This window comes from Piliocolobus tephrosceles, chromosome 1, assembly GCF_002776525.5.
Source record: "Piliocolobus tephrosceles isolate RC106 chromosome 1, ASM277652v3, whole genome shotgun sequence".
Taxonomy (NCBI): Eukaryota; Metazoa; Chordata; class Mammalia; order Primates; family Cercopithecidae; genus Piliocolobus; species Piliocolobus tephrosceles.
Window position 1 is genome coordinate 126,543,387 of NC_045434.1, and position 20,091 is coordinate 126,563,477.

General features: G+C 39.8%; 1 protein-coding gene and 1 long non-coding RNA gene across 3 annotated transcripts in view; one reads left to right on the forward strand and one right to left on the reverse strand.

The window, feature by feature from the left end:
- ALG14 (ALG14 UDP-N-acetylglucosaminyltransferase subunit) overlaps positions 1–20,091 on the forward strand; it is a 251,481-nt gene that overhangs the window by 164,553 nt on the left and 66,837 nt on the right. For both annotated transcript variants that reach the window (XM_023231015.2, XM_023231014.2), the window contains one exon: positions 4,483–4,634. In XM_023231015.2, the coding sequence (XP_023086783.2) occupies positions 4,483–4,634 (152 nt within the window). The remainder of the gene's footprint in view (positions 1–4,482; positions 4,635–20,091) is intronic.
- Positions 1,920–7,407, reverse strand: LOC111555132. The gene is made up of 2 exons (XR_002735432.2): positions 6,816–7,407; positions 1,920–2,414 (listed from the first exon to the last, which is right to left on the reverse strand). It is a non-coding gene; the product is annotated as an uncharacterized LOC111555132 (long non-coding RNA).

Here is a 20,091-nt window from a genome sequence, read left to right on the forward strand (position 1 = left end):
CTGCATTGTCAAAAGAATGTCTTGACAAAGACTGAAATAGAGAAACAAATAGGACCCTTTTGAATATTTCTGATAACAGATAAAGATGGCCTGACTGGAGTGATAGGTGTGGGGCTGGAGAGAAGCAATCGCATTCGTATGAGATTGGAAGATTTTAGGGGTTAAATCCACAACTGTGGGTTGAAAGTAGAGGATGTGGGAGGGAAGGACTGAAGGGTGATTTCCAGGTTTCTGACTTGAACGAGATGTTAGGACTAATGACTTGATAGTGTTACATTTGGTGGACTAGAAACCAAAATTAAGGTTGATAATTCTTCTGGCAAATGGTGCCTTCATTCAAGTTATTGAGGGTAGGAAGGTATCAAGGGCCTGAAAGAACCATGCCAGTTAAAGAAAGACTTGTAATGAGATAAGCAGTTTAATAGTTCATGCCCAACATTTTGGAGGAGGAAGAAGACATTTTCAATATTTACCTTGAAGATGAAGCAACATTTACTCTTTAGATATCATAAAATATTATTAGGAGGCCAGGCACGGGTGGCTCACACTTATAATCCCAGCAATTTGGGAGGCTGAAGCAGGTGAATCACCTGAGGTCAGGAGTTCAAGACCAGCCTGGCCAACGTGGCAAAACCCCATCTCTACTAAGAAATACAAAAAAATTGGGTGGGCATGGTGACAGGTGCCTGTAATCCCAGCTACTCAGGAGGCTGAGGCAGGAGAATCGCTTGAACTCAGGAGGTGGAGGTTGCAGTGAGCTGAGATCACGCCACTGCACTCCAGCCTGGGCAACAGAGCAAGACTCTGTCTAAAAAAAAAATAAATTATTAGTAGACCACTTCTGTTCAGAGAACATTTGCCAAAACTACTTTTCTTTGAAACACAATACAGCCTTCTTAGGCAAATGTTAGATTTAATATCAAACTTTCATTCAATCTTTTCATTCAATCTTTCCTTCAATAGGACGGCCTGCTCTTTCTAGGAATAGGAGGTACAGCAGTAACAAAACAAACAAATCCCTGCCCTCATAGTACGGTGCTTGCCTTCTAGTGAGGCATGGATAGAGGGAGATAAAAAACAAAACAATTAAATAGACTACACAGTAAGTTATGCAGTGATAAACACTATGATTTGGGGAAGGGGGCATTGCTTTTATTTTTTATTTTTTTCCTTGAGATGAGTCTCATTCTGTCGCCCAGGCTGGAGTGCAGTGGCACAATCTCCGCTCACTGCAAGCTCCGTCTCCCGGGTTCACACCATTCTCCTGCCTCAGCCTCCTGAGTAGTTGGAACTACAGGTGCCCGCCACCACGCCTGGCTAATTTTTTTGCATTTTTAGTAGAGACGGGGTTTCACTGTGTTAGCCAGGATGGTCTCGATCTCCTAACCTCGTGATCCACATGTCTCAACCTCCCAAAGTGCTGGGATTACAGGCGTGAGCCACCGTGCCTGGCCGGGCATTGCTTTTTATGAAGATTGTCAGGGAAAGCCTCCTTGGGGAGATGACAGCCAACAGCAAGGAGGCTAGAGTGATTAGAGTAGATTTAGTAAGCAGGGAGGAACAGGAGATGAGCTCCAAGAGGGAACATAGTTGAGGTCAGAGTATAAGAAGCCTTTTATTCCACATGAGACATGAAGCCACTGGAGGATTTTGAGCAGAAGTAAATAATTTGATCAACTCGACTAGGGTCACACTGGATGTTATGTTGCGATAGACTGAAGGGGAAGAGGGTCAGGGAACAGATCAGTAAGCTGTGTTCATAATCCATGTGAGAGGTGACAGTGGCCTGGAGCAGGGGTATAACAAAAGAAATGGTGAGAAGTGATTGGATGCTGGATATATTTTAAGGTAGAACTTAGAGGATCTTATTCTCAAAAAAATGTATCTTAATAAAAGAGTAAAATGGAAGACAAAGTCCATCATTTTAATGACTTTATTCAATAACAAGGTTAAATTTTCAGTGAATATACTGTCAACCTAAATAACAGAGAGATTCTCCAAATATAATAAGTATATTCAAGAGTAAGCATTGTAGTGTGGAATACACATGCTGAATAAACTATGGGCACAAAGAGGCAAGGGAAGACAGCGATTTTTAAAGCTAAAATGGGGAGGGTTATATAAGTTGTTTTGAAACAATTATCCTTGCTTACAGGGATCAATAATAAGGGTGGCATCAGTCCAAGGTTAGGCAGGCAGTGGCTGGGCAGATGTCCTTGCAGGAGTATTTTTTTGCATAAGGTTGCAATGGCCTTTGTACAAGGTTGTGGTTTTGGTATAGTCTTTTGTGGTAGTTCTTGTGTTCAGGCGATTGAGCATTAAGAACCCTTCCTTCATGGCCTTTCCCAGCTCCATTTTGTCACAGTGACTCTATTTTTATCCTGAGAACTTTCACAGTATTCAGTGAGGGTTTCCTTAAAAAAGAAAAAAAAAAAAAGAGGAAAAAAAAGACTATTAAAGCAGGTATAATGAAGTTTTTATTGTAGTGGAAGATGTGGATATTAGGTTTTACTCTTAATTATTCCAGCTGTGAAAACAAGTACCTACTTGGAGTACCACCACTTTTTTTTTCTTTTTTGAGACAGAGTCTCACACTGTTGCCCAGGCTGGAGTGCGGTCTCAAGCAATTCTCCTGCCTGAGACTCCCGAGTAGCTGAGATTACAGGCGTGAGCCACCGTGTCTGGCCTGACTTTGTTTTTTTTGAAGCTAAAACCAAAAATACTAAAAAGAGTATAAACCAGATGTGTAAACTGTATGCCCCAGTCAAGAAGATGGGTGACAGGTTATGAAGCTAACATATGATTTTAATTCCTGAAATTCACACTAAATCTATGTCAAATTTGTTTCTATATATAATTCCTCCTGGAATCTAGAATGAAATCCTTTCGTTTCTACTATTAAAAAAAAATGTGGGCCTGACGCGGTGGCTCACGCCCGTAATCCCAGCACTTTGGGAGGCTGCGTGGGTGGATCACCTGAGGTCAGGAGTTCAAGACCAGTCTGACCAACAATGGTGAAACCCTGTCTCTACTAAAAATGCAAAAATTAGCCAGGTGTGGTGGCGCACGCCTGTAATTGCAGCTACTCGGGAGGCTGAGGCAGGCTGAGGCAGGAGAATCGCCTGAACCTGGGAAGTGGAGGTTGCAGTGAGCCAAGATCGCAAATTGGTGTTGGGGGGAAACTCATGTTTAATTTATCTTTGTTTGTGTCCCTGTATCACTATATACTCTTTCTTACAACAATAAGGGAGGTGGGGTGGGGGAAGCCTTCTAGGTATGGGGAGCAGCATAACCAGAGGCAAGGAGTGAGTAACAAATAAAATGAATGCAGAGAATGTTAAAGACATCAACCTGACTGAGGCACAACGCTTGTGAGATGAGACTGAAATAGGTATGATAGGGCTCCTTGATAAGGAGTTTGACTATTTTGCTTAAATAGTTTATAGATAGGTAGATATTCTATTGTTTTCATGAAGGAAACCTCAATGAACATAGCTGATTTTTAAATTTATGCTTTTGTAATTAATGTATTAAAATTTTGGAGATTATATGACTTCAGAAACTGAACATTACTCATTTGGTGAAGCTGATAAATATTTGAGGAGCTGCAGTGTGCTGAGACCTCTGATAGGAGCTGGACTTACAGTGGTAGACAAAAAATGTTTCTTAGGAAAGCCCAAGCCCTGCTGGTCAGTGCTCATGCCCCCTTCACTTTATTTCTCTACATAGAACCTTCAGTGACTGGCTTCCTTTTTCCCATCCTGCTTTTGTGACCTTATTTCACCCGTACCTTCTTCCCAGTATTCCTACCACACTTTGAACACATGTTTCAGATCTTGTCATTTCATGCGCTAACAATCCCTATCTCCACCCAGTGGCCTCCCTACTCCTATCTCTCCATTATCTTCCCCTTTCAAGTCATCTCAGCCTTTTTCAGGGATCTTCCTTATTCTTTTTTTTTTTTTGAGATGGAGTCTTGCTGTGTTACCCAGGCTGGAGTGCAGTGGCATGATCTTGGCTCACTGCAAGCTCTGCCTCCCGGGTTCATGCCATTCTCCTGCCTCAGCCTCCCGAGTAGCTGGGACTGCAGATGCCCGCCATCACAGGGATCTTCCTTATTCTTAAGGCATTGATTTTTCGTAACCATTTGCTTACCCTCCACATTTTAGTTTTTCTTGCTGTCTTGGATCTTCTTTGTCTTCATATATGTGTCTTGCCCCTTTCTCACCAGTCTTCTTGATAGCAAGAGCTATGTCTTATACTGTTTTGTGCCTTCCTTAGTACCTACTGCTAGTGCTTTTGATGTAAAAGTTGTATTTATACAAGTGCATAGATTTATTGTTTTCAAATGTTCTTGTGTCTTCTGAGAAATATACAATTACAGTGTCCCCCCACCTGAAACGATGACATTGGTATAACATGGTCAAATGGATATGTCCATTGTGGGTTTATTAATCTTAGGACTTCTGATATTTTTTCCAGGTGGGCATACCACTGAGATCCTGAGGCTGCTTGGGAGCTTGTCCAATGCCTACTCACCTAGACATTATGTCATTGCTGACACTGATGAAATGAGTGCCAATAAAATAAATTCTTTTGAACTAGATCGAGCTGATAGAGACCCTAGTAACATGGTAAGTGTCAATTTCTATTTCTAAGAAAATTACAAGTTGTACATTGAGTTTAATCATCTTTAGAAATAATCTCACCACTCCTATTCAACATAGTATTGGAAGTTCTGGCCAGGGCAATCAGGAAAGAGAAAGAAATGAAGTGTATTCAGGTAGGGAGAGAGGAAGTAAAATTATCCTCATTTGCAGATGACATGATCCTATATCTAGAAAATCCCATTGTCTCAGCCCAAAAACTTCTTAAGCTGATAAGCAACTTTAGCCAAGTCTCAGGATACAAAATCAATGTGCAAAATCACTAGCATTCCTATACACCAACAACAGGCAAGCTGAGACCCAAATCATGAATGAACTCCCATTCACAGTCACTACAAAAAGAACAAAATACCTAGGAATACAGCTAACAAGCGAAGTGAAGGACCTCTTCAAGGAGAACTACAAACCACTGCTCAATGAAATCAGAGAGGACACAAACAAATGGAAATACATTCCATGCTCATGGTTAGGAAGAATCAATATCGTGAAAATGGCTATACTGCCCAAAGTAATTTATAGATTCAATGCTATTCCCATTAAACCACCATTTACGTTCTTAACAGAATTATAAGAAACTATTTAAAAATTCATGTGGAACCAAAAAGGAGTCCGAATAGCCAAGAGAGTCCTAAGCCAAAAGAACAAAGCTGGAGGCATCATGCTACCTGACTTCAAACTATACTACAAGGCTGCAGTAACCAAAACAGCATGATACTTGTACAAAAACAGACACAGGCCAATGGAATAGAGTAGAAAACTTAGAAATAAGACCACACACTTACAACCATCTGATCTACAAACCTGACAAAAACGAGCAACGGAGAAAGGATTTTCTGTTTTGCAAGGAGTTGAACTGGCTAGCCATATGCAGAAAATTGAAACTGGATTCCTTCCTTACACTTTATACAAAACTTAAGGTAGATTAAAGACATAAGTGTAAAATCCAAAATTATAAAAAACCCTAGAAGAAAATCTAAGCAGTAGTATTCAGGACATAGGCATAGGCAAAGATTTTATGACAAAAATGCCAAAAGCAATTGCAGCAAAAGTACACAGCAAAAGAAACTCATCAGAGTGAACAGACAACCTACAGGATTGGAGAAAATTTTTGCAATATGTCCATCTGACAAAGGTCTAATATACAGAGTCTACAAGGAACTTAAACAAATTTGCAAGAAAAAAACAGTCTCATTAAGAAGTGGGCAAAGGACATGAACAGACCCTTCTCAAAAGAAGACATGCATGTTTGTCATGCAGCTGACAAACATATGAAAGAAAGCTCAGCATCACTGATCATTAGAGAAATGCAAATCAAAACGACAATGAGATACCATCTCACACCACTCAGAATGACGATTATTAAAAAGTCCAGAAACGAGATGTTGGCGAGGTTGTGGAGGAAAAGGAATGCTTTTACACTATTGGTGACAATGTACATTAGTTCAACCATTGTGGAATATAGTATGGCGATTCCTCAGAAATCTAGAGGCAGAAATACCGCTTGACCTAGCAATCCCATTACTGGGTTTTTACCCAAATGAATATAAATCATTCTATTTTAAAGATACATGCACACATATGTTCACTGCAGCACTGTTCACAATAGCAAAAACATGGAATCAACCCAAATGCCCTCAATGATAGAATGGATAAAGAAAATGTGGTACATATACACTATGGAATACTATGCAGCAATAAAAAGGAACAAGATCATGTCCTCTGCAGGGACATGGATGGAGCCGGAAGCCGTTATCCTCAGCAAACTAACGTGGGAACAGAAAACTAACTACTACATATTTTCACTTATAAGTAGGAGCTGAGCTATGAGAATACATGGATACATATGGGGAAACAACAAACACTGGGGCCTGTTGAAGGGAGGGGTTGGGGGAGGTAGAGCATCAGGAAGAATAGCTAATGGATGCTGGGCTTAATACCTAGGTGATGGATTAATTTGTGCAGCAAACCACCATGGCACACGTTTACCTATGTAACAAACCTGCACATCCTGCACACATACCCTGGAACTTAAAATTTGAAGGGAAAAAAAATTGTTGCTTAATTTTCTGCATATTTTTTATTCTTTTAAATAGAGAAAGTGGTTTTTCATTGAATCCCAATAGTGAAAATTATTTTATTTATACTTACATACACGAAGCATCCAGTTCATGTGCTTATTGGCTCTTCGTTAAAACTCTCTATCAGTGTGTTACATTTATGGATAATTTGATTTGTCTATGACTGCTGTTTCTTCTCCAAATCGTGTTTGTGTCTGCCCTTGAAATTATTAATACTTCTTTCCCCTGGTTGCTCACTTCATTTTAGCATTTTAGTCAGTGTTTAGAGATTTTTTTTTTTAAGTGAAACGGTTTCTTTATTAAGGAAGGAAACTAGAGCTGTTCCTTGTGTAGAGTGAGTGCCTTTATCCATCGCTCTCTCTGGGAATGGCCCAGCTGCAGGGCTGCTTTGGATAGTTCAGGGTGGACAGCTGGCCTCACTCAGACCAATTGAAGACTTTCTCTGAGCTTTTTGGGCTTGGAGACCTAGAGAATGGAATCAATCTGTCTTCAACCAAGCTCTGTAAATGATAAAGCTTGAAAGCTGCTGACAGTCATGTTTTCACTTAGAAGATAAAGGTAGTCTATAGATAGAAGAATGAAGATAATGAACAGGAAGAGAGGAGAAACCAGTGTCTGGTGCTGCATTCAGTGGCTCAAGAGGCCCTGCTATGGCTGTGTTGGTCCTGGGTTGGTGGTTCTTTTCTTGGGAAGGCAGGATCCACTCCTAGAACCCTACCCCACTCCCTTTGTTCCCACCTTTGTGACACACACACACACACACACACTCTCTCTCTCTCTCTCTCTCTCTCACGCCTGTTTGAGTTAACTTTTGGTCACTTGTAAACATTATCCCCAACTAATATACTACTAAAATATATTCTCAAAAAATCCACGTCAAACAAGATCAGGATATAAATCTGCTTGCTATCATTCAGCTATAGCAAAATGTGTGGTACTTTTTTCCTCTGGAAAATAAGCCAAAATGATTTTGTTTTTGTTTTAGGAATCAATACTGTATTAGTTTCTTAGGGTTACCATAAACTGGGTGGCTCAAAATGATAGAAATGTATTTTCTCATAGTTCTGAAGGGTAGAAGTCTGAAATCAAGGTGTCATGGAGCCATACTCCCTCTGGAGGTTCTAAAGAAGAATCCTCCTTGCTTCCTCCTGGCTTCTAGTGGTTGCCAGCAATGCTTGGCCTTCCTCAGCTTGCAGCTACGTCACTCTAATCTCAGCTTCCACCATCCTATGACCTTTCCTGTATCTCTGTCTTCACATGCCTTTTTTATGAGGGTACCAGTTGGATTTAAGGCCCACTCTAATTCAGAAGGACCTCATTTTAACTTGATCATATCTGCAGTGATCTTATTTCTAAATAAGGTCACATTCATAGATTCCAGGTGGACATGAATTTTAGGGGGACAGTAGTTCACTGAATGTAAATATTTATATTGAACTATTTTAGGAAAGTCTCTTTTTTTTTTTTTTTTTTTTTTTTTTAGATGGAGTCCAGCTCTGTTACCCAGCCTGGAGTGCATCATCACATTCTTGGCTCACTGCAACCTCCGCCTCCCAGGTTCAAGTGATTCTCCTGCCTCACCCTCCCGAGAGTAGCTGGGACTACAGGCATGTGCCACCACGCCTGGCTAATTTTTGTATTTTAGTAGAGTTGGGGTTTCACCATGTTGGCCAGCCTGGTCTCAAAATCCTGACCTCAAGTGATCTGCCTGCCTCGGACTCCCAACTGCTGAGATTCCAGGCATGAGCCACACTGCACCCAGCCAGGAAAGTCTCTTTGACATATAATGCAAAACAACAACCTTTCCCTTTTAGATATTGTGAAAGTCTAGAAATAGCAGGTGATTTTTTTGTAAGTGTAAAAGGAGAAAATAGAGAATATTGAGTATACTAGTAAGTGTTCCTTTCATTATTGTGAGACAGATAATAGTATCTTCATTTTACAAATGAGAAAAATCGAGGCTCAAAGGTGTAAATAACCAGAGTCCTGCCAAATATGTGTCACATACCTAGATGTTTCCTCCAAAGCCTTTGCTTCTCCTACATAACGACCCTGCCGCTTTTGTGTATTATTTTCCAATTCGAAAGACTTATATGAGAAGAATGCCCTGGAAATTCTCATCTAAGGCATCAGAAACTAAAAATGTCATTTAGTCTCTTATCTTAGGGTGTACTTGAGAAATGGTAGAGAATTTGGAGAAAATGATGATGACTTTTCCTATAAGAATAATGTGAAAAGTCTAGTTTACCAGTGGTATAGAGCGCTTAAAAATGTTCATAGAGCAAAATAATCACAAAATTGTTACTGTGTTTTTCACCATAAGGAGCAGATATCTTTGGTTTGACCCAACTGCTAGTGTGCAAGTTGCTTCTGAAGTTGCATCTAATTTGGAGGCTCTATTTTTAATTTAGCATATGTATTAAATATTTCCCTCTTGGTCTGTCACCCTATGTATTGTTTATTTACTGAATGATTTCATGGTTTAGTGAAACATTTGGAAGATTGTTATATACTGTGCATCACAATACTTAGAACTAAGTTGGGTTTGCTTCACATTGATAAGAGGCCAAATATTTTGGATTTTTATTTTTATTTATGTGCGTTGTTTTTTTTTTTTGAAGCAGTCTTGCTTTGTCACCCAGGCTGGAGTGCAGTGGCGTGATCTCGGCTCACTGCAGCCTCCACCTCCCGGGTTCAAGCAGTTCCCCTGCCTCAGCCTCCTGAGTAGCTGGGGGTACAGGCACCTGCCATCATGCCTGGCTAATTTTTTTTTTTTTTTTTTTTTTTTAGTAGAAACAGGATTTCACCATGTTGGCCAGGGTGGTCTCGATCTCCTGACCTCATGATCTGCCCACCTCAGCCTCCCAAAGTGCTGTGATTACAGGCATGAGCCACCATGCCAAGCCAGATTTTGGATTTTTATAGTGCCATTATTTTGTATTTTCAAAGTGCAATGTAGGACTGAGCATCTGTGATTGACTTCCTTTTACTGACACTTTCCTACTGGGGCAGTACAGCCACTGTTAGAGAAAAAATTCTACTCCATTCCTAAAAGAGCCTCTATTCATGAATCTGAAGCTGGGAAGAGCTCTGCAAAGATGCAAATGAGCTGCTGACGGAGATAGCATGAACATTTCTGCTGGCCACCACTGGGTACCACATTTGTGTGTGTGTGTGTGTGTGTGTGTAGGAGGGTGTTGACAGGACGTGGTGAGGGGCAGCAAGACAAGGAGGCAGAAGTAGACGCCTTCCTGCTAAGCCTTACTAAGGTAACGGGGGTTCCCTACTGGTCTTTTTCTACACTTCAGCTCAGCCATCTTTTGTACCTTGCATGGAGCTCAGCAGACTAGGAAAAGGTGGGGTCTTGCTGAAGAAATCAGTAGTGATCAATACATTTGCTGGAAGAGCCCATATTAGCCAAGTATATTTAACAATCTAGACCTGCAGTGTCCAGTATGGTAGCCACCAGCCATATGTGGCTACGTATATTTTAATTTAAATTAGTTAAAACTAAGTAAAATTTAAAATTTGGTCCCTGAGTTGCATTAGCCTCATTTCTAATGTTCAGCAGCCACATGTGGCTAGTAGCTACCATTTTGGATCATATACAATAGAAAATTTTTATTATTGCAGAAAGTTCTATCAGATGACACTAATCTAGACTTTCATTTATAATAAACTGAAAATGAAATATGATTAGATATTGTGAAGATAATTAACAGGTTCAAAACAAAGATCCCCTCCCAAAAGTTAATATAGAAACAAAATAACTTTTTAGCTCCTGGGTGACCACAAGAAACTTAGGAAGAAAAAAAGAAAATAACTTTTTAAATTTCATATTATCATTGAAAATCAAGGAGATATTCCAAATAAAAAAGAATAATCTGTTAGGGTTTTTTTTTGTTTGTTTGTTTTGTTTTGTTTTGTTTTGAGACAGAATCTTGCCCTGTTGCCCAGGCTAGAGTGCAATGGTGTGATCTCAGCTCACTGCAACCTCTGCTGCCCGGGTTCAAACAATTCTCCTGCCTCAGCCCCCCTAGTAGCTTGAATTACAGGCACCCGCCACCATGCCCAGTTAATTTAGTAGAGGCAGGGTTTCACCATGTTGGCCAGGCTGGTCTCAAACTCCTGACCTTGTGATCTGCCCACCTCAGCCTTTCAAAGTGCTGGGATTACAGGCGTGAGCCACTGCGCCCGGCCAAGAATAATATGTTTTATAAAGGAAGCAATCTTAAAACAAGAAAGATTCCTTGGAAATTAAAACAAAGTGCTTATCAAAATTAAAAGTTCTAAGTCAGTAATTATCAGGCTAAATATAGCCGAAAACCTTATTGGTGAATCGAAAGTCAGGCTAAAGGAATTCTCCAGGCAATAAGGCAAATATGAGGGAAAAGAATCATGAAATGTCAGGAATGAGAGGAAAGAAAATTTTAAAAACACTCTAGAATAGATTTTCATTATCTTTCTCCTAGCTCAAGTATCACTTTTTAATTAAATCTCATCATAACATCAACAGTTATATAGTCTTAACTTACCACTGTTTCTTATATACCATGTCTTCTTCTGATTTCATTTTGTTTTCTATTTGGCTCTAGTGTTTCCTTCAGTTTTTTTTTTTTTTTTTTTTTTTTGAGAAAGGGTTTTTGGGATTATTTTTTTTTAATTTTTTTTTCTTTTAAGGTTTCTTTTTTTTTTTTTTTTTTTTTTTTTTTATACTGAATCTCACTCTGTTGTCCAGGCTGGAGTGCAGTGGCACTATCTCGGCTCACCACAACCTCCACTTCTGGGGTTCAAGTGATTCTCCTGACTCAGCCTCCTGAGTGGTCGGTATTACAGGCGTGTGCCATGACATCCAGCTAATTTTTTTGGTATTATTAGTAGAGATGGGGTTTTGCTGTGTTGGCCAGGCTGGTCTCAAACTCCTGACCTCAAGTGATCCTTCCGCCTCAGTCTCCCAGAATGCTGGGAGTACAAGCGTGAGCCACTACGCCCACCTATCATCTCTGAAAAAAAAATCTTTTTTTTTTTTAGACAGAGTCTCACTCTGTTGCCAGGCTGAAGTGCAGTGGTATGATCTTGGCTCACAGCAACCTCAGACTACCTGGTTCAAGCGACTCTTCTGCCTCAGCCTCCCAAGTAGCTGGGATTAGAGGCATGCGCCACCATGCCCAGCTAAGTTTTGTATTTTTAGTAGAGAAGGGGTTTCACCATGTTGGTCAGGATGGTCTCGATCTCCTGACCTCATGATCCGCCCACCTCGGCCTCCCAAAGTGCTGGGATTGCAGGGGTGACCCCACCGTGCCCGGCCTGAAAATACCTTTGTTGTGACAATATCTCTATAGTCGTTTGGCTTAATGTACAATATTAATTGTAATGCCACAATTTTTTCCTCTCAGAGTGTGTAAATACTATTCCATTCTCTTCCAGCAGTCAGAGTTCCAGAAAAGATGTTTGATCCTAGTTTGATTCTCTTTCCTTAGAATTCTGAAATTTAATCAGGCCATGTCTACATGTCTGTTTTCTTATTAATTCTTTCTCAAATTCAGTGGACTTTTACGATCTTTCTTCAATTTAGTACGATTTTTTTCTCTTTTTTCTACTTATCTATTCTGTAAACTAATCCTTTTTCATATTATATGTAGGTCATATGTATATATCTACATACACACACACACACACAGATGGTCATCTAAGGAGAAATGACCATCTGTGTGTGTGTGTGCGTGTGTGCATGTATTTTCACGACCTTGCACGGATGCCAGACTCCACAGATGCTCAAGTCCCTTTTATAAGATGATGTAGTATTTGCACATTGCTCATCCTCCCATATACTTCAAATACCTCCAGATTATTTATAATACCTAATACAGTGTAAATACTATGTAAATAGTTGTTATAATGTATTATTTAGGAAATAATGACAAGGGGAAAAAAGCCTGTACATGTCCAGTACAGATACAGTTATCCATTTTTTTTCCCAAATATTTTCTGTCCATGGTTGATTGAATCCATGGAGGCAGAACCTGTAGATCCAGAGGACTAACTGTGTGTGCGTGTGCATATATATATTTATAGGATGGTTACATGGACAATATATTTCCATATCCATAAACATACTTGTGTGCGGGTATATGTGTATATATATATTTATATTTATATTTGTTTATTTATACATATAAAAAACTGTATTCATTTTCTTCCTGCTTATTCATTCACTGTTTTATATGAAGAGAAGTATTAGAATTTTTTTTTTTTTTTGAGGTAGAGTCTCACTCTGTTGCCCAGGCTGGAGTGCAGTGGCCTGATCTCAGCTTACTGCAACCTCCACATCCTGGGTTCAGGCAATTCTCCAGCCTCAGCCTCCCGAGTAGCTGGGACTACAGGCGTGAGCCACCATGCTCAACTAATTGTTGTATTTTTAGTAGAGACAGGGTTTCACTATGTTTGCCAGGCTGGTCTCAAACTCCTGACCTCGTGATCCGCGCACCTCGGCCTCCCAAAGTGCTGGGATTACAGGCGTGAGCCACCATGGCTGGCCAGAAGTTTTAGATTTTAATGTTTATATTTTCCTTTAGGAATCCAAATTTATATTTTCCCTTAGGACTTAAAGGTCATAAAGTTATACTCAAGTGTTATTTTCTAGAAGTTCTAATATTTTTCTTTTCTTTTTTCGAGACAAAGTCTCACTCTGTCACCCAGGCTGGAGTGCAGTGGCATGGTCACAGCTCACTGCAGCCTCGATCTTCCCAACTGAGGCAATCCTCCCACCTCAGCCTTCCAAGTCGCTGGGACTATGGGAGTGCACAACCACACCTAGCTAATTTTTGTATTTTTTGTAGAGACAGAATTTCTCCATGTTGCCCAGGCTGGTCTCGAACTCCTGGACTCAAGCAGTCTGCCCACCTTGGCCTCCCAAAGTGCTAGGATTATAAACATGAGCCACTGTGCCTGGCACATTTTGCTTTTCACATTTGTCTTTAATTCATCTGGAATTGATTTTTTCTGTATAATGTTTGAAAGAGATCTAATTTTCATATGGCAAAACAGGGGCCCAGCCCAGCACCATTTATTCAACAGTCCATTTCTGCCATGCCACCACTGATATGTCAAGTTTTTGTGTATGTATAGGTCTGTATCTTAGCTCTCTATTTTTTTTTTTTTCTGCTTCTATTATACAGCTATTCAGCCTAGCTGTCTATTCTATTAACTGGTTTGTCTGTCCCTCACCCAGTACGAAACTCCCTTAGCTTTATCCTTCAGAAGGGTTTTAATTTTCCTTTCTTTCTTACATAGGTTTTTAAATTAGCTTTGACAAGTTCACAAAAGAACCTTGTTGGCATTTTTATTTGCATTAAATTGAATATATCAGTTTGGGGAGAACTTATATCTATATGATGATGTCTTCCTATCCAGAAACTTCATCTCTCTCTCTCTCTCTTCAATGTTTACATCTCGTTAACGCTTTTCAGTAACATTTCTAATTGTCTTTGTAAGAGTCTTGCGTATCTTTGGTGTGTTTGTTTCTAAGTATCTTGTATTGTTTTTTTACTTTTGGAAGTAATATATCTTTTACTGACATTTTCTCTGTTGGTGGTATGTAGAGATATGTTTGATTTTTGTATAGTAATCTCATAAGAACTGCTTGCTACATTCTAATTAAAACTGATGATTTGTTATGAATCTTTGTTATCTGTGAAGATAGTCTCATCATCTACAAATAGTGGTAGTTCTAATTCTTTCTAATCCTTACACCTTTTATTTTTCTCATTTTATTTTGTCAGAACTTCCAGAATAGTAACAAATAGAGAATAATGTAGTGGACATCCTTGTATTCTTTCTGATTTTAAAAATGTGCCAAGAGTTTTACCTTAAATCATACTTGCCTGTTGATTTTTATCAAACGTCTTTTCTGCAGGTGAGATAATCTGGTTGTTCCGATTGTATTTGTTTACATGGCCAAGTACATGGTGTGAACTATTCTTGAATTCCTGGAGTAAACTCGGTTTGTTTATGGTGTGTTATATTTTAATACATTGCTAGATTTGGTTTGCAAGCATATTGTTTTGGATGTTTAAATGTATGTTCGTGTGTGAGATTGTCCTGTACTTTTCCTTTCTCGTGCTTTTCTTTGATATTGGTATCACGGTTACAGTACTCTCATCAAGTGAGCTGTGGAGTATAGACAACTTTTTATTCTCAGGAGGAATTTGTGTAAGCATGGAATTGATTATTTTTAAGTTTTACAGAACTTGTCTAAGACAAAACCACCTGGGCCTGATGTGTTCTTTCTGTAATGGTTATAGGACTCTTCAAGCTTTGTGTTTCTTTTTAAATCCGTGTTGTTAAGACATTTTTCTAGGAATGTGTCCATTTTATGTAAATTTGCAAATGTATTGACATAAATATTTTCATAATTGTGTTAGTCATTCTTGCATTGCTATAAAGAAATACCCAAGACAGGGTAATTTAAAAAGAAAAGAGATTTAATTGGCTCACAGTTCTGCAGGCTATACAAGAAGCATAGCAGCTTTTGCTTCTGGGGAGGCCTCAGGAAGCTTACAATCATGGCAGAAGGCAAAAGGAGAGCCAGCACTTCACATGGGCAGAGCAGGAGGAAGGAGTGGAGGGAAGTGCTACACACTTTTAAACAAACAGATCCCGTGACAGCTCACTCACTATACTGTACCAAGAGGATCATGACCAGCCATTCGTGAGAACTCTACCCCGATGATCCCGGCACCTCGCAACGGGCCCCTCCTTCAATGCTGAGGATTACAATTGGACATGAGATTTGGTGGGGACGCAGATCTAAACCCTATTAATAATATTCTCTATTAATAATATTCTCTCAAATATTTTTGCATTCTAGTTCAAATTTGAGACTACGTAGTGAGTTATTTTTAATCATTATGAAGTGACCCATGTTATCCCTAATAATGCTTTTTAAAAAAAAAATCGATTTTATCTAACATTAACATAGAAATACCAGCTTCCTTTTGGTTAGTGTTTGCATGGTATGTATTTTCCCACCTCTTTATTTTCACTTTTTTGTGTGTTATTGCATTTTTTATGTATCTTTTATAAATGACATATAGTAGAATTTTAAAAATTCAAAACTGACAATTGTCTTCTAACTAGCATGTTTGGTACATATACATAATGCATTAGATTTCCTTCTCCTATTTTATTTTGTCCTTTTTACTTAGACCTTTTTCTTTGAATCTTTTTGTTTTTCTTCCTTGGGCTGCCTTCTGTTTGTATTAATGAAGATGTCTTTATTCATCCCTTTTCCTTTCATTTGGAAATGGAAATTATTCTATTCTCTTAGACATTATTTTTATTTTATTATTTTTTTTTTGAGATGCAGTCTTGCTCTGGTGCCCAAGCAGGAGTGCAGTGGTGTGATCTTGGCTCTGTACAACCTGTGTCTCCCGGGTTCAACTGATTCTCCTGCTTCAGCCTCTGAGTAGCTGAGATTACAGGCATGTGCCACCACACCTGAGTCATTTTTGTATATTTAGTAGAGACAGGGTCTCATCATGTTGCCCAGGCTGGTCTCGAACTCCTGACCTCAAATGATCCGCCTGCTTCGGTCTCCCAAAGTGCTGGGATTACAGGTGTGAGCCACTGCGCCTGGCTCCTTACACATTATTCTTAAATTGTTAATGTGGGTAACTAAAGGAAAAAAATATAATATCTCTGTCCTCCTCCTGAAAAACAAAGCTTTTATTTTTATTTTTTTCTCATTCTTGCTGTCATCTTTTTTTTTTTTCTTTTTTTGAGATGGAGTCTCGCTCCGTCACCCAGGCTGGAGTGCAGTGGCACAATCTCGGCTCACTGCAAGCTCCACCTCCCAGATTCACGCCATTCTCCTGCCTCAGCCTCCGGAGTAGCTGGGACTACAGGCGCACGCCGCTGCGCCTGGCTAATTTTTTGTATTTTTAGTAGAGACAGGGTTTCACCATGTTAGCCAGGATGGTCTCGAACTCCTGACCTCGTGATCCACCCGCCTTGGACTCCCAAAGTGCTGGGATTACAGACGTGAGCCACGGCGCCCGACCTCTTGCTGTCATCTTAAACAAGGCTTTTAGAATGTTTTCACTGTGAGCACTCCTTCTCCTCTTACATATTATTGTGTAGTATTTTGGTTCTAATTTGTTTTTATACCACCTAAATTAGTTATCATTATTATTGCTTTATACAATTGTGCTTATTTAGATGTGTATTTATATAACATTTTCTTTCTTACCCTTGCTTCTTGTATCCTACTTGTTTTTATGGATTTGACTTCTTTCTTTCAGAACTATGTATTTCATTAGTTCCTTCATGGAAGTTCTGTAAGTGATGAGTTTTCGTGTTTTTGTTTGTTTACCTGAAAGTATGTCTTGGTTTTGTCCTTCCTTTGATTAGAATTCTAGTTTTCCTTCATGACCAAGTTTAGCATTCACAAACTTATTCAATAAATATTTGTTGAATACCTACTAAGTGTTAGGAATACAGTAGTGAATAAAACAGAAAAATCTCTGCCCTTATGGAACCTACATTCTAGTGGCAGGATAATAAACCAGATAATTAGGTAAAATTTATAATGTGTTAGTGAAAACTTGTTAAGAAGAGGAAGAAAGCAAGGCAAGGGAATGGGAAGATTCAGAGGGTTAAAGGGGGTTTGTAATTTTAGGTAGTGACCAGGAAAGGTAGTGTTTAGATGAAGACCTGATGGAGGTGAGATGTTAAGCCATCTGGGGAAAGAGAATTTTGGCAGAGGAAGCAGTAACTGCAAAGAAGGCCCTGAGGTGGGGCCTTGCCCGGCATGTTTGTGAAATTGTGAGAGGGTCCGTGTAGCCAAAGCGAAGGAAGCACAGGAGTATGATCTGGGGTCATAGAGGTAAAGGCAAGGATGTTAGGCTTGGGTCTTTTAAGACCTTGTTGTTCATTTTTTGGCTTGGATGGTTTTTCCCAGTGAGTGAAGTGGGGAGCCATTGGGAGGCTTTAGGTAGAGCAGGGACATGATCTGACAGGATCACTTTGGGTGCTGAGTAAACTGAAGGGGAGAAGGGCAAAAGCAGGGAGAGGGGTTTAGAGGCTATTGCAGTACTCCAAATGAGAGATCAGCATGACTTACACCAGGAATGGCAACAGGGGATGTGGAAGAAATAAGTCAGATTCTCAATATGTTTTGAAGTCAGAGCTGATAGGATTTCCTGGCACATAAGATGTAGGGTGTGAGAGAATGAGGAGGAGTGGAGGATGGCACCCGGGTTTTTGGCCTAAGCCACTGGAAGAATGGAGTTGCTGCTTACACAGGGAAGGTTAGAGGGGTCATCAGGAGAGGTAATTGTGGGTTATCTGTAAACATACAAGAGAAGATGTAGATAATACAATGGGATCTATGAGTCTGAGGTTCAGAAGGCAAGTCTGCTCCATAAAATAGATTTTGGAGTCTTCTGTGTATAGGTGATGGTATGTAAAACAAGAAACTAGGTAAGATTACCCAGGGAGTAGGCAGGGCACAGTGGCTCATGCTTGTAATCCCAACAACTCAGGAGGCTGAGGCAGGAGAATTGCTTGAACCTGGGAGGCGGAGGTTGCAGGAAGCGGAGATCACTCCACTGCACTTCAGCCTGGGTGACAGAGCGAGACCCTGTCTCAAAAAAAAAAAAAAAAAATTACCCAGGGATTGATTGATAGAAAATATAAGAAGATTAAGAACTGGTCCTTAGGGCCTTCTATTAATAAATTTCAGGTACAGGGGAACTGTTATTGTCTTGGAAATATCAGCTATCAATTTATTCCTTTGTAGGCGTTTCTCCTCGCCATCCTTTAGAGGCCCTGAAATCCCAGCCCTTAGGTGTCTGGAATAATCATGTCATCCTCCTCAAACCTTCATGTCACAAGCTGTCTGCTCACTTTTCATTTTCTTCTTGTTTGTGGCAATTAGGGACTTCCGTTTCCTTCTTTCTGGTTCAGATAAAATCGTATTTTTGTTATAGTTCTGACAGCGTTTAAAACTGTTTATAGAAGGAGGGTTATATAGCTAGTTTATATTGCTATTCTATTTCAGAACCAAAGTCAAATTCATTTTCTAATGAAAGTCAGAGTTTTGAGGTCCCTTTGGTGTGGATGCCTATTCTGCACCGTTTGTGTAAATAGCACCCCCCCCCCCCAATTTTCCACACTTTTTAAATCATGTATTATAATTGTGGCAGTTGCAATTTCCTGGCTATAGAAAACACTCCTGTGGTTATAGGCCTTGAACTATCTCTCTATAATTTAATTGTTTTCAGCCTTCTTAAGTGAACCAGAAAATCTGGATCATTTTAAAGCATTAATAGTAACTGCGCTTTGTGCTTTGGCAGAAGGTTTCATCCATATTGCTCGGAACGCTTCAGGAATAAAAGGGCATCGATTCACACTTGGTTCTGGTGAGAAGCCAAAATCCACATTTTCAACATAGGCTTGCTCTTCCAAAAACACAAAGAGCTTCCCAGAAATCAGAAGATACAAATTAGAAATATTAATCACTTATATAAGTAACAGGAAATTTCTGTCATTTGGTTAATAACTGTTTCTGATATAGAATTACCCAATAAATTTCTAAATGTTTTTACTAGTTTATAGAAAAAAAAATTATTGTTATTTTATTTTATTTTTTGGAACAGGATCTCTCTTTGTCACCCAGACTGGAGTGCAGTGGCTCAATCATGGTTCACTGCAGCCTCCACCTCCTGGGTTCAAGTGATCCTCCTGCCTCAACCCCCCAAGTAGCCGGAACTATAGATGTGCACCACCACACTGGGCTGATTTTTGATATTTTTTAGTGACAGGGTCTCATTATGTTGCCCCGGCTGGTCTTGAACTCTTGAGCTCAAGTGATCTGCCCGCTTCAGCCTCCCAAAAGTGCTAGGATTACAGGCATCAGCCACAGTGGCTGGCTCTTATTTTTTATTTTTTAATAATTTTTTTTTTGAGGCGGGATCTCACTCTGTCACCCAGATTGGAGAGCAGTGGCATGATCTCGGCTCACTGCAACCTCTGCCTCCTAAGCTCAAGCAATCCTCCCACCTCAACCTCCTGAGTAGCTGGGACTACAGGTGCACACCACCCACACCAGGCTAATTTCTTGTATTTTTGGTAGAGACAGGGTTTTGCCGTGTTGCCCAGACTGGTCACGAACTCCTGAACTCAAGCAATCTGCCCATTTTCACCTCCCAACATGCTGGGATTACAGGTGTGAGCCACTGTGGTTGCCCCTATATTTTTTAAATGTCCATTTATTTATCTTTTTGTAATTATAACCTTTCACAGCCTTCATGCAAGAAAAAAAATTAGTGTTGATATTTACCTAT